We start from the raw sequence: 15,347 nt of genomic DNA on the forward strand, positions 1-15,347 counted from the left end.
CTTCCCAGTTTGATACAGGAATCTCATTTGGAAGGAGTCTTAGAGAATATGTACATCAACTTATTTTATGAAGAAGTTATGTTTTTGTAAAGAACATACTATGATTCTTCAAAGACACAGCTAATTAGAGACATTGGGTCATTCCATATTTCCCCCTATGTGTCTTTTGTTTCACTGGCCTTTATTTCTTTCTTCCATACTGTCATTACAAAAGGATAATGTCTTTATGCCAGGGCCAGATTGTATAGGTCTTTGAATACCACTCATTCTTACCAATCTTAACTTCTTCACTGGTATATAATACAAGTCCTTTGTTTAGCCAAGATGGTCTGTTTGCTGCCCCTAAAGCATGCCATGAAAACCCCTACCTACTTCCTCTGTGTTTCTTTATAATATTTCCTCCAACAGCAAATGCCACCCTTCTTTTCCTCCACTTATTTAAATCCTATGAAACCTTCCTAGTACTTGAGAGTAAACAGTGCAAGTAGCATGACAGCCAAAGAAGTTTTAATCTTCTACCGAGCTACAACAAGGGAACAATATCTCTATTGTCCTCTTTCCTGGTCAGACCCCATCTAGCTATTGTGGCACTTAAAATTAAACATGTTAAGAAGGACATTGACAAGTTAGAGTATATCCAGAGAAGGGTGACCAGATGATGAGATGGCAGGAGAATATGCCACATGAAGATCACAAGAATGACTTGGCTATTGTTTAGCCTGGATAGGAGAAGACTTAGGGGTGCCATGATAGTTGCCTTGAAAGATTTTCTTTTTAAATGTTCTTTTTTTAAAATTAGGAATTCCACAATCAACATATAAATACTTTTAATGAGAACAGAAAAAAAAGAAGAGTATATGAAATATGGGTCTTTATTACATGTAAATGCTGCTTTTAAAGAGAGTGTATTAAATTTTAACACTTTTTTAACCAACCCTGTCTTGCTTATCTGTATTTCCTTCTGGATTTCTTTTTGCTCTCTTCTTTGTTATATTGACTTTTTTTAAAATTTCATCATATGGCCTACCTATTTCTTCCGACAATTATTCCCCTTCTGAAAAAATGCTTCCCTTTTTAACAGAAATTAAGTACAGTCAAACTAAACAAATCCATACCTAAATAATGTCTAACAATTTATATCTCATTCTGTCTTCATGAATTTGAATGGTATTCATGTAGAATAGAGATTATATTCATTTTTATTGCGTTCAGAAGGTGGTAGGATAGTTGTTACAAAGGCAAATTTAGTCTCAGGGTCTGGAGAGCTTGCTGACAATGAAAGTTGTCCAGAAGTGAATTATTTGCTCCTTACTGGACACCTTTAAGTGGAGGATGGTTGACCACTTGCTAAGGATGTTGTAGAAGTGATTTCTGTTCAAGTACAAACAGGACTAAATGACATTTAAGATTTTTCCAAACAGTAAGAATTCTTGATTCTTTGACTCAGAATTCTCCACCTTCTATGTAGGAATTTCCCAGATAATTCCAGATCTGCAGTGATTTGGCTTTCAGTTACATCTGTAGTGCTTATCTTCTGTGATTTTATTTGGCATGTAATTATATATACTGATCTGTTTGAAGTATTTCCTGTGTTTATATGTTTTCTCTAGCTAGATTATAAGTTCCCTGAGGGCTTGAACTATATGTACTTACTTGTGTCTACCGCAATACATAATGTAGTGTTTCGTATATAATATTCTTCAGTAAATATTTATTGGTTGAATGAATTAATTGGAAGACCTTTTATTTTATGATGAATGTTTAGGAACTCTTGTATTCTAGGTAGCAACAATTGCAGAGACAGATGAGTCTGCAGAAGCAGAGGGTGTAATTGATTCTCATAAACGCAGAGAAATCCTTTCAAGAAGACCTTCATATCGGTGAGTTTGTTAAAATTTCCATTGTAATGTAATTGTTGTTTACTATTGCTTAATTAGCCATCAAAACCTTCATTTTAAGCTTTTAGTTTCATTTCTTAAAAGTATGTTTTAGAGGAGTTAAAGTGATCATTTATACTCTGCAAATTGTGTTTTAGAAAAATACTGAATGAACTTTCATCTGATGTGCCTGGTGTTCCCAAGATTGAAGAAGAAAAATCTGAGGAAGAAGGAACACCACCTAACATCGCTACCATGGCAGTGCCAACTAGCATATATCAGACTAGCACGGGGCAATACAGTATGTATACTAAGATACAATATAATATAACTTTATTTTTAAGACCTCTGTAGTTATATTAAAGAAGTATATACTATGCTGAATTAAAGTAATTTTGCTTTTTAGCATTATTTTAGTTCTTAACACATTAATTCCACCTGTATGTATTACAGAATTTTTAAAAATGGATGTTAAATAAAATGAGATTTGTATTGAAATCCATTTGCACATTGAAAAAGTCCACTTTTATTAATAATCAAAATAAAAGAGTTAAAAAGAAAAAAATTGAGTAATAAGTCTGCAAAGCTTTTACTCTTTTCAGATTTTCATTCACTCCTGCTGAGAATTTTTGCTTTGTTACTGTTTCTGGTTATTTTATTGTAATGTATGTTAAAGTTGAAAGCAAATGAATGGAACTAAAGTCTGTACTTTTCTATTGTTAACTTGATGAAAAATACCTATTTATTAATATGAAAAGATGATACTTGTGTTTTTAAAAATAAGTGTATTTCCACTTCCATTCCTCTCTTTGTTCATTCATATAGTAGTTCTGCCAAAATGAGAATGGGAAAAAAATTTAGCTTTTAAAACCACAGTAATAGGGCATACAATTTAAGTGAAATCATTAAACAGATATTTATATGTACATTATCTTATACATGTTAATGTATTGTAAACATTTATGTTCTTTGCTGTAATTAAGGCATTAGTTGTTATCTCCAATAAAGAGCAAGTGTTCTATGTAAATACTTTTGTAAAAGAGGATCTGTGTTGCAGGTACTGCAGTATATTTGAAATTTAAATATTCTCTTGGTCAAATCTGGAACAAAATTTTGAATGTCCTCTTTCCAAAGCCCTTCCAACATTGATGAACAGCTAGGATGAAAAATCATATTATTGTATTCACAGACTTTAATCCTGGCAAGTTGGAAATCACCTTTGAGATCTAGAAAGACTTTGTCAGTTTAATGTGCTTTAGGCTAGTTTTCTATTTGTGCTGATAGTTTTATACTAAGCCATGTACACAGTGTACTTTGCCCCTTTGGTGACAGATATTGTGTATTTAAAATACAACTAGTATTGGATGAGAATTGGAAGAACTGGTGTTTAGTGTAGCTCTGCCACTAGCTGGCTCTGTGTCCTTGGTCAAATCACTTAATCTAAGGGAGATTACTATGTTGGTACCAAATATAGACTTTATTGCTAAAATTAGATGCTTTTGAAGTATGCACAGAAAAATAAAATTGTTTATAGACTGCACTCAGTTTTTATACAAGCTAGATTTAGGGGAAAAGTGGCGTTCATGTCAATATAATAATGCTTGCTATTCTACTTAACAAAGTTTTTTATCATAAGGTTATAAGGATAATTTGTGTGAAAGTGCTATGGGAAAACAGGAAGGAAACATATAAATGAAAAATATTGCTATTAACATGGGACATTTTTTTAAAATGTAGGAATAGCATCAGTTGAGTCTCATACACGTTTTGCTTCTGCCTAAAGAAGGACATGTCTTCGGGGCAATTTTAGATCCAGCAATTTGTGCAGCCAGTGGTCAAGCATTAAACTGGATTGGAGGTAGTGGAAAGGGTAATAGCATATCTTCCACTTGAGACAATTATAAAGATAGACAAGAGCTTTTAAAGCTAAAATTTTAATTTAATTTTTTTTTGGAGGGGGAAGGCAAGACATTTGGAGTTAGATGACTTGCCCAAGGTCACAGAGTAAGAGTCAAGTGTCTGAGGCTGGATTTGAACTCAGGTCCTCCCGACTCCAGGGCTGGTGCTCTATTCACTGTGCCATCCACCTGCCCCAAAGAATTCTTTTTTTTACATTTTGTGGATGTTAATTTCTTTGTTTTAAGAAATATCTACTATCTTACAGTTTTCTGAATTTGAAAATACCATCTAGTAGGCTAGAATTGGAAGAAATGGTTTCTAGTTTGTCTCTAATGTAATATTGTTCATCATTTAAACACCATATCCTCCTTAGAGTCAGTCTCTTAATTGTACTTGACCTTTGTTATTTCAACACCTGAGAAAGGTGTACTGTATTTCCCTAAGTTCATATCCCTAGACTAATCACTGTTACTAGTTAGTAAAACATAATCTGCAGAAAAAAGCTTCTAAACTCATTTTACTTTTATTTAGAAAATAAATATGTTTTTATATTAATTGTAATGCTTACTTTAAAGCATAACTTTATAGGTAGTGACACTTGTTTCCAAGTCTATACATGTGTGGTTAAATGGTGTTAATTACTAGTTTGACTTCAACAGAAGCCAAGTGGGGGAATTTGCCTCTAGTATAACAGCAAGACTAGCTATCTAAATGTACTTCTTGAGGGCTTTTCAGAATCTTTTTGTTGCAAAAACTTGTTGTTTTTGTTGGTTTCTCTAATTTTCATCTCTAATTTCTGCCAGTCTTCCTATTACATTTATTTCCTTTTATAAATTAATAGAACTTAATCTGTCATTGGTATTTGAAGGGTTGATTAATTATAAAAAAGGAAAAAGTACTAATAAAAATTGAAGACATTAGATCTTTTATTAATATATTGCAAATAGATGATAGTCATCAACATATATTGGAATGTTGCACTTACATATAAACAGAGGTTCTGTGAATAGAATCTGAAAGTTAGTTGTTTGCTATAGGTTTGCTGTACTTTTATGACATTTACCCTATTGGAAAAAAAAAATGAACATTGAGTTAGAATAGTTCTCAGTGTTAGGGGGGAAAAGAGAAAAATAGGAAGAGATTCAATGCCATATGCACATGATCTGAATTCAGTAAATCTTCATGTATTTCACCATAGTCTCATTGATGATTTTGTTGTATGACAGTTGCCATTTTTGTACAAGTGGAGCTGTTTTATCTCAGGAGAAACCATTTGAAGGAATTACATTCCTTCATTCCTACATTACATGGTCTCTATTTTAGTCCTAGAAATATAAATATGTTCGTTATTGAATGAGATATTTCACATTCCGTGAAGAAATCTATGAAGAAAATCTGTGAAGAAAAATAAATAATTTAAAATTTTTATTACATTAAGTGAGAATTTCTCCCAAAAATACAGTAATGGAAACAATGTTAATTTAGCGTAATATTGATAAAGTCACCTACCATATAAAAATTACTTAAAGAATGAATTTTCCTATCAAATATAAGATCTTTTTACTTGATAATATAGACTTCCTATTTTCCTATCTCCAGATTCCATAATATCAGTTATTCCCTACTCCAAATATATTTTCTGATTATTTTTCTTGCCTTCAAATCTGCTTCCTCCTGTTGTGTTGGAAATTTTGCTACTCTCTGATTTTATTATTTCAACCTTTGTGAACTTAGGTTTCAGAAGTAAGTGAATCAGTCTATAAAAAATGACTTGCAGACTGGCAAGAGGGATTGATAAGATTTAGAATTGTTGAGAGAGTCACAAGTCTGCTGAGTCTGTTCTTCATAGAAGGAATTTGGCTTATACTAATGGAGTCCAAGTTTCAATTCAACTGAGATAAGAGATGAATGAAAGAGCTTTTAAACCTGAAGTACTATATAAAATGTCTACTATTATTATTAAATGAGCATAGTTACATTTACTACAGTTACTCTGGTGTTTTGTGCCTTTGATTTTAGAATCATACATAGAGTATATTTTCAGAGATATAGAACAGATGCTTTAATATACATTGTAAAAAAATATTTTTATCAGGAACAATCTGATACATTCTACACATATTCCTTTTTGTGACTCTTCCTACTGAATCTACTCTTTATTCCCATGCGGTAGCTTTGTTATGGAACTAGTACTGAATTTTGTGACCTTGGACAAATCATGGGTAAATGCACTACCTAATTATCCCAAATTTACCCACATTTATATAAATGTGACCTGTGTGATACTTGCTTCCCTTTTTTCTTTAACCACCCTTTGGCTGTTGTATTTTTTAAGGCACGTTGTTCCATAGCTCTTCTTTTGTTCCATGTTTTACTGTGGAAATTTAAAACTGAGGATTTGTTGTGAGAATCTGCTGTTCTTGTCAAATATATTAACATTTTCTCAATGAAGATACATTGTTGTTGTCTGTTACCTGTTTTATCACAACCTGTATAGTTAGGGTGACTTTAAGAATGATATATATTATGAATGTTAGGTGTGTCTCTGTGTCAGAACTGCCTGGACTTGGTAACTGATTGGATATTAGAAGGGAGAGAGGGAAAAAGATTCTAAGGTAACAGGAGATGGAATATAGAAGTGAATGATGACAGAAATAGTGGTCAGTATGTCTGCATGGTTAAGATCCAACCTATATTTGACCAAGTCACTTCAAGTAATTCATAGGACAAACCAATAATCTTCTCAGGTTGGCTCCTTATTGGGTTTATATTATAGTTCTGCTATTACCTGTGTGAAGTGTAGTCAAGTAACTTACATTCTGTAGACCTTGTTTACTTGTCCATGAAGTGAGGATTCTTACCTTTCTTAGTATCATGGACCTCATTTTTCTTTTTAAATTCAGAATTGGAGGAAATGCTAAATTTTCTTTTACGAGTTAGTGAAAATAAAAGTGTGATATAGTTTTTCCTGTTCCAAATACATATTCTACCCTCCTGAAATCTATCCATGGACCTCTTTGGTAGGGAGAGTAGGAGAGGTCTAGGTGAGGTCTCACATCCATTTCAGCTCCAGATCCTATGATGTTACAAGCTTCCCCCCCCCACCATCCTTCTTACCACAGGCCCTCTCTTTTACTTACTCTTACCTTTATCTTCATATGTTGTTGGTTATACATTATAATGCTTTTCATTTTTCACAGAGTATGTCTAGGTAATTGCTGAGTATATTTGAACTGTTTGGGGTTATGGAAATTGCCTTTTCCTCTAGAAGACTAGCTTTTAGGATATGATTTTTGGGGAAGTTCTATTTAGTTCATTGTCATCAAAAGCATATATTAAGAGCCAGTTGCACTTGGTAGGTTCTACAAGACATAAACCTAGGTAGAATTGTTGATAGTTCTGTCCTCTGTGAGAGAACACTGAGGTTCCTCTAGGTCATCTGATTTACCTAAGGTAATAATAGTAGTAAGTATCAGACTCATGTCTTCTGACTCCTCATCATTGATTTTTCCATTACACCATGCTATCTTACCCAAGTGTTAAGTGTTATACAGATAACTGTGTCCTACCTTGCAGAGATTTTTGTTGTTCTGTCATTTCAGTTGTCTGACTCTGTGACCCCACCTCCCACTCCCCCATTTGGGGTTCTCTTGGCAAAGACATTGGAGAAATTTGCTATTTCCTTCTCCAGCTCATTTTTACAAGTGAGAAACTGAGGCAAACAGGGTTAAGTCACTTGGCCAGGATGATACATCTAGTAAGTGTCCGAGGCCAGATTTGAACTCAGGAAGATGAGTCTTCCTGACTCCAGGCCTGGCACAGTATCCACTGTACCACCTAGCTGCCTCCTCCCTGCCCCACCCCACCCCCCATCAAGATACAGTGACATTAATATATTGATCACATAGATCTCCATTTTGTCGTCATTCTGTGATCACCTATAGAGAATGAAAAGGTAAAGATATAGATGTAATTGGGAGGGGTCAAGAAGTTCAGGTTCAGCTATAGTGAACTGAGGGTTACTGGGTTTAGAAAAGCCACTAACTTTTCTTCAGATGTAGTGATGTTAATGTTATTTTCCTTTGACTCCTAAGTGTAGGGGATGGTGAGAATAGCTGTAGGGTGGGGCTGTGGGGCCAGAGGGTTGATGCTTTAAAATATTCTTGTGTACTCTACAAATGTGCTCGTACTCCAAGGTGAAAAAAAAGTGAATATTAATTATTTGTGCATGAGATATGTATAGATAGCTATCACCCTGGCTTTGCACTCCCCAGTATTTTAGAGATATTCCAGAAATAGCTTAAATACCCTTCTGTAACATTCTTTTCTGACCTGTGGAGTTCTTTGAGACGACAGATAAGCATTTGGGAAAAGGAGAACCATTGGGCTTTTAGTTTTTGAAAACATTTTTTGGCAAAATTCTGTATCCAAGGCTGTTAAAAACAGCATCAGATTGTAGAAAGAATATTACTGCATTTGGAATTAAGAGATCTGGCTTCTACTCTCATCTTTAAAGGCAAGTTATTTTATTTCCAGGCTTCAAAGTCGAAGTGTTTGTACATGATGATCTTTCTAGTACTTTTCTAGTTTTTAAAGATTTCTATTATCACTAATGTTGTTAGATAGTACCATGATGAAGGAAGAAATAGCAGTTAATAAGGAGAGTCAAGAAAGATCTAAATTTTAATACTTCACCAGTTGTGGAAATTTTTTTTTTTGGTTATCACATAACCTCTGGAAATTTGTTTTCTCATTTTAAAAAGAGTCCTTTCCAGTTTAAAACTTTTGTGATCTATGATATATAACAGTACTTTGGAGAAGAATGCTTGTGGCAGTGGCACATTGAGATTTTATGGCAGTCACAGTTTCACATACTTTAGAAATTTTAGTTAGATTTGATAATACAGTAAGGTTTGGGTTTTTATAGTGCATTTTAAATCAACCACTCTTTTCTCTACTACTTCATAATTATTAAATGGGACAAAATAGTTTGGAAATTAAAGAATATGAGTATATTTTTAATAGGAGTCTCTAATTCCTAAAATTAGAGAACTCATGTAAAATGACTATTCATTTTTGCTATGGAGAGAAGCAGTTATTAAAATAATGAATTATACTTTTATTTAAACTGCTACTGCAAAAGTCATGTTGTTGAGCTCAAGTCTTATGCCTTTATTACAAGTATTTTAGGAAAACACTGACTAGGCCTTTTTATGAATGTGAAGTGGAAAACACATTAATTTTTATTTACTCGTAGTCATTACTGGCCGTTAATTAAAATAGAACTTTGCTTATGCAAGTGTTCTGCTAATACATTAGAAGTGTTGATAATACTTATGGTATGTGAATTTGTTATTAGCCTTTTTCTGTTCCTATTAACAGGCAGTGCTCTCCTTGCATGATTTGCCCAATAAATTTTTTCATAATATTGAAAAGTCAACACATTATTATTTCCCAGCTTTCTTAGACATTTGAAAAAAAATACAGATGTATTTTCCAATAAAAGCTAAAATTTCAGACCTTCTTAGGACTTGTTGATACTAAAATGAATACAGTCTTTAGCTTATTGGTTAAAGGAGTATCACTGTAAACATATCATCGAAGAATTTATATTAGAGTGTCTTGAGCTACAGGCTCCTTGAGGAGGATATTTAATATTGAATCTGGGGAGAAATATTATGGTTGTTCAGACACTGTCTTTATATTATCATGCCTTCCTTTCATTAGCTTAATAATTATTCACCATATCTTCTATATGTTGAATTTTCTTTACTTTCTGAATTGCATGCTAATGGCATGGTCATATTTTTATTTACTGTTAAGTACCACTTTGTAGTATTGTGGCATTCATCCTTCTAGTTCTTTACCTTTCTCTCAAACTGGGAGAGTAAATCTACTTCATTGTAGATCATACATCAGTTGTTGAAAGTTTTTGTACTTTTACAGTATTTGGTAGTTGTCATGCAATAGGGGCTGTCTTGCAAAAGAAGTTGGAGTAAATGGGAAGGCAGGTCATTGAAATCACAGGTTGGGTGTTTGGAAAGTTTGCTTGGAATATTAAAAGTTAAGTTATAAACCTTCATAGAGAGGATATATAGTTTCTTCTTTATGCCATATAAAAATATGTAAATGCATCCAATAAATGAAATAATACTGTTTAGCCATCCTTAATGTCTGTTTGTAATAGAGGGATTTGACAGGTAAATGAAAGAAAAAAAATCCTAAGAAACTAATTCTTGATAACTTTTCTTCTTGGAGGTAGAGTACCAGGGAAGTATTGATTTAATAATCATTGGGAATAAATGAGACCATGAAAAAATGGAGGGAGATATATGTTATTTATTTTCAAGCTTGTTGGTAGCATTTACTAGCACAGAGAATGGCAGTTTAATTGGAAGTTTGTTATCATAATATAGGAGTTTTGAAGAAGTCATAACCTTAGTAGTAATCTCAGGAAAAAGATATAAAGACCTAAGTGCTCTAAAAGATAAAGTATATAGTATAGTTTTACTTACATTGTGTTTTTGAGATGTTGGAACTCATTTGAATTGTTTACAGTCTGTATTAATTGATTGTCCCCATGATGTGTTAAACCCGTCAAATTTCAAATATTTTAATATTAGTATATTACTTATCATTTTCTATATTTGTATTCATATAAAAACTTTTTTTCTGCTATTTGTGAGCAGTGTAGAGCTTCCATGTTGCTTACTATTGATTGCTTGTTTTTTATATCTTTGGCAAATATAACATTTTTATCGTGCATATATGAAATGCTAATTCCAAAAATGATAATTTTTTAAGAAAAGAATTAAACCATTTGTACTTTTCAAGTCTTTATGCTAGTCTGGTTTCTAAAAAAAATTGAATCTGTTCATTGTTAAATTTGAATGTATCTCACTTAAGCCCAGATGTCATGTAGAAAGTCAGAATTTGAATTATAGAAGAGTATATTTAGTGTTTGTGTTGGTGAACCTTGATCATCCAGTACTTTTTGACATTACACTTTGAGAAGAAGGGGAAATCACAAAACGAACTCTTGTCAAGAATTTAGAGGGAAGATCAACTTCTGTTTATATTCTGGGGTCAGTACACATTTAGGCCAACCTTGCCCCTTCCCTTCTGTAGTCTTTTTCACTGAGAAGCGATGTTCAGAGTGATGATCATGAAGTACTATACGGTACTAAATCATCAAAGAATATCCAGTATAGTCTACTTACAAAGGTAGAAAAAGTGGACTAAAGTGTTTTGGAATGATTTTCAATAAGGATTGAAACAAAAAGACATAATATGAAAATTCATTGAACAAATGTACAAGTACATTTCCCAAGTATTCTGGTTAATCGGATTTTTATAATGTTCCAATTCAACACTGAACCTCCTCTCCTAAGATGAATGTTTAATTCATCTTCCATGCTAAATATATTGTTTTATAAGAATTTCTTTAGCTCCTCTTGTTTTGTTATCTAAATTAGGCTCAGTGGCATCCTAAAATTTAGGAAACTTTTCCCAAAACTTTTACGTGACATTCTGCAGTTACCAGATTCTACAGAATTTTGGTTGAAAAATTTATCTGTTTATTTGGAATTGTATCCCTACCCCCAACCCCAGTATATGAATCTCTAAAAGGTCATTTACTTACCTTCTACTAAGAATGAAGAGTTGAAATTGACCCCCAACTGTGCCGAAGGTATTGTTTTAAATAGCATTGTTACATTATTGTACTTATATTGAATTTTATGTATTTGTTGTTATATTATTTTCCTAGCATTTTATTTTATAAATATAAATTCATTATAAAATGTAGTTGACTATCATAGGTTTTTAATTAAAGGACTTCTCTCCCCCCCAAAACAGATGCTTTATTATACTTAAGCCCATATCTTAGCCCTAAAACATAGCTTTTAATTCTATTGCTCCCATGACCCTTGCAAAAATAATGTCAAAAATGTATTTTTATTTGGTGATAGCTGATACTGTTTTATCTTTTTAACATTAGGATATTACTAAAAATGTGACTATAAACCCTAGTATTTTTAAGAAGACTAATATTCTGTACAAAAATATTACATTCTCCTATTAGACATAGGAGGGATAAAACTGTTTAGAGCCTGTCTTTGAAATATTTGAAGATTTATAAGAGAGTTATATATCCTATAGTACTCTTTAAAATCCTATTTGAGAGAATTAAAGTTTTGTCTTCCTTTTATGATGACTCAAATGGAACAAAGCACAGATTTATTGCTCAGTAGCGGGGACATTCAGAACAAAAATTTGACAGTTTCTACTAGGAGATACACTTAATAAAAAAAAAATTGGTTTTCTGCAATTAAAAGTGCCTCAGTGAAATTAGAAGATCTTAAAGCTGTAAGGGAGCCCCTAGTAGTCATTTTGGACCATTCTTAAAGACTAATCTTTACTCAAATAGTTCTAGACAAATGGAGAAAATAGAATGGTGGCAGCAAATTTAGTGGGTACCTTGAAAAATTTTGAATATAGGCTTCTTTCAAGTGTCTTGTAAAAGAGCAATTGGCCTGCAAGATGGTGGGTTAATGACTTGCTCTAAAGCCTCTTTAAGCCCAAACTTGCCCACCTCCAAAAGAAGCATTATAAAGTTAGTGCTTTAAGTGCTATTTAAGAGAAATATCCCTTAACTAAATTGATAATCTTCACTTGTTCACCAAGAGAATGCTAAAGAAAGTCTGAGAATCTGTGGTCATTTGAGAAATAGAAATCCACCTGAGAATAAAAATTTCCAAGTGTATGTTTTCCATTACAGGATTATTAAGTACGATTTTTCACAGTTTCTAATGTTTTTTTTTCTTTTTTCTGTTAAGTTGCTATAGCCCAAGGTGGAACAATCCAGATTTCTAATCCAGGATCTGATGGTGTTCAGGGACTACAGACATTAACAATGACAAATTCAGGAGCTCCTCCACCAGGTGCTACAATTGTACAGTATGCAGCACAATCAGCTGATGGCACACAGCAGTTCTTTGTACCAGGCAGCCAGGTTGTTGTCCAAGGTATATTTTATTAATACAATAAGTTTAGATAGTTTTAAATAATTCACACCATTTCGTGGTGGTGTGACTTTTCAAATGACATTAGTAGATTTTATTTGCTGCTTAACAAGGAAGAAAGCTGAGGAAGATATAATATTTTAGTCCATCAAACAACCATTTACATAAATTGATTAATTCCCACTAAGTAGTAAAATTTTGTGAACATTTAGAAAAATTAAAACTAATGTGAAGTTATGATAAAACAGCACCCAAATTCTATTGAGTTACTCCATTAAATAAATATCCATAATTCCTGGGTCACAAATATATTATGTAATGGATTTCTAGAAGTTCGTAGTCTCTGAGGGATAAGAGTTTTATTTTATTGCATGTCTTTTAGGGTAAATTTAGCCTAATCATAGTCAAATGGTTGAGGTGAACTTTTTCCTCTAGCCATGGTACTACTATCAAATTGCCAGTAGATAATTTCAAAACAAATCCAGATTTCACTTGTCCTTAATGTTATGGAATTCTAAAGTACCAATTTTCTCTCTAGTGAGTTTGATACTCAAGAGGACCAGCCTTGAAGAAAGGAAGACTTGGGTTTAAACCCTGCCTCTGCTACATATTAGCTTTGTGACTATGGGCAAGTCAGCCTCTTAGTGTCTCTAAGACCTGCAGATGAATTGTTAATCTGCTTAAATGGAGAGAGTTTCCACACCTAAATCAATGAAATCACAGGTCTAGCTTTGACCTCCCCAATTCCCTTCCCCTCCCCACCCCCCAAACCCTTTGACACTTTATAAATAAAATGAACCCATAATTATGCAGTAATTCCGTGTTCTTAGAATGACCTGATAGCTTGATAGTCATTCAGTTATAATTTATTTTGATCCTTTTATTCAGTTAAATGAGTTACATTCTTAAGGGCATTCAACATTAATTAGTCAGCTAAGAGTGCTGTGTATGTTATTTTACATGAAGTGATACAACTTTTTAAGATGTCAAGGTTCATTTGTCTTCTTGAATGGTGCGTTTACTCATTGTATATATTTATGGCACTGGTTTTGAAGGTTACCAGGATGAGCTCTTTAGTCTGTTATTTTTGCAACAGTTAGAAACAGCAGCTTACAGCAGACACATAACCTAAAAATATTTTTTCCTTTTTATATGCTTTGCCTATCATAGAGCTAATATAGAACATACAGTATTTGAAGAACTGTCACTAATGTTCATTTGTGTGAAAAATACACCTAATACTTCATAGATAGCACATCCCTAATCCTTGGTCAGAATTTTTTCCTAATATAAAAGAAAATTTGTTGTAATTGACTCTTGGTATAAATTTTATGTAGGGTGAAGCTGTAATTTTTAACGTGAGGAACAATAATTTCCTCCCTATTACACTACAACCTCTCATCTATGCCTTAGCTTTTTAAAAAATCAATAAGCTTTTTTTCTGGACAAAGTACAAAACTGCCAAGAGAAAAGGCTATGATTGAGTATTTTAAATGTTGAGGCATTAAAATGATATAATTTAATTATGACAGATTGAAAGTCAGTTTTGTCCTTCTGCCAGCATTAGAATCAAGAGACCTCTAGATACACTGTTACTTTTCCAACCAGTCCTACTATTTTGTCAGTAGATGATGATGATGATAAGGATAATGATGATAATAATGATTTTGATGATGATGATGATGATAGCTAAGATTTACATAGCGCTTAAAGGATTGCAATGCGCTTTACTTATATTCTCTCATTTGATCCTCACAACCCTGTTGTTGTCCCCATTTTACAGATAAGAAAACTGAGGCTGAAAGAGGTTAAGTGACTTGTCCAGGATCATACAGCTAGTAAGTGTCCGAGGCAGGATTCGAATTCAGGTTCTCCTGAACACAAGGCCAATACACTATCCACTATGCTTGGTCCAGACTGGAACTAGGTTCCTGGGGAATCGGTTTTAAATTATCCCTTAGAAGAACACAATAATAGCATTACTTTTAGTTTAAAAAAAAACACCAAAAAGTAGTAAATTTTTAATAGTGTATTGGGGTAGACATTAGGAAACTTGAAATCTAGTGCTGACTCTGCTACCTGTTTTCTAACCTTGAAAGGAAAGTATTTTTTTTAACCACTTTAAGCCTTGGTTTCCTTATCTATAAAATGAGAAGACTGAATGGGATGATTCTAAAGCCCCTAAAATTTGGTGACTGTACATCAGGCCTAGTCCTATATCATAGAAGCTTTAGGATCTTCCCTGTGATTCAGGTCTACTCAGGGTGGAAGCAGAGGTATAATGTGGTTATTCTCTCGGGAATGCGAAATAGACTTAACTTTACTATATTCATTTAGTCTTTCAGATCTTCATCAAACTTCCCAGGGAAACTTCAGAGCATTCAGCATTCATTGAGGGATACATATGTCATTTCTGTCCTAATACCAACTTGATCACTTTTAAAAATTCAGTTTATTTTTTTAAAATTTGTTTCCTCATTTGTAAAATGGTGAAAATGATGCTTTCCTTGAAGTACATTGTATATTAATATTATTGCGATATCATAAA

General features: G+C 33.0%; 1 protein-coding gene across 21 annotated transcripts in view; it reads left to right on the forward strand.

The window, feature by feature from the left end:
• The window catches only part of CREM (cAMP responsive element modulator), a 70,023-nt gene that overhangs the window by 37,248 nt on the left and 17,428 nt on the right, over positions 1-15,347 (forward strand). For 10 of the 21 annotated variants that reach the window (XM_072652009.1, XM_072652007.1, XM_072652006.1 and 7 more), the window contains 3 exons: positions 1,783-1,880; positions 2,036-2,178; positions 12,614-12,802. The exons of 3 other annotated variants lie outside the window; for them this stretch is intronic. In XM_072652009.1, coding sequence (XP_072508110.1) covers positions 1,783-1,880; positions 2,036-2,178; positions 12,614-12,802 — 430 coding nt within the window. Of the gene's footprint in view, positions 1-1,782; positions 1,881-2,035; positions 2,179-12,613; positions 12,803-14,617; positions 14,638-15,347 lie in introns of those variants that run through there. 8 more of the 21 variants (XM_072652014.1, XM_072652012.1, XM_072652013.1 and 5 more) reach the window with 3 other exon arrangements.

Source organism: Notamacropus eugenii, chromosome 3 (genome assembly GCF_028372415.1).
Source record: "Notamacropus eugenii isolate mMacEug1 chromosome 3, mMacEug1.pri_v2, whole genome shotgun sequence".
NCBI lineage: Eukaryota > Metazoa > Chordata > Mammalia > Diprotodontia > Macropodidae > Notamacropus > Notamacropus eugenii.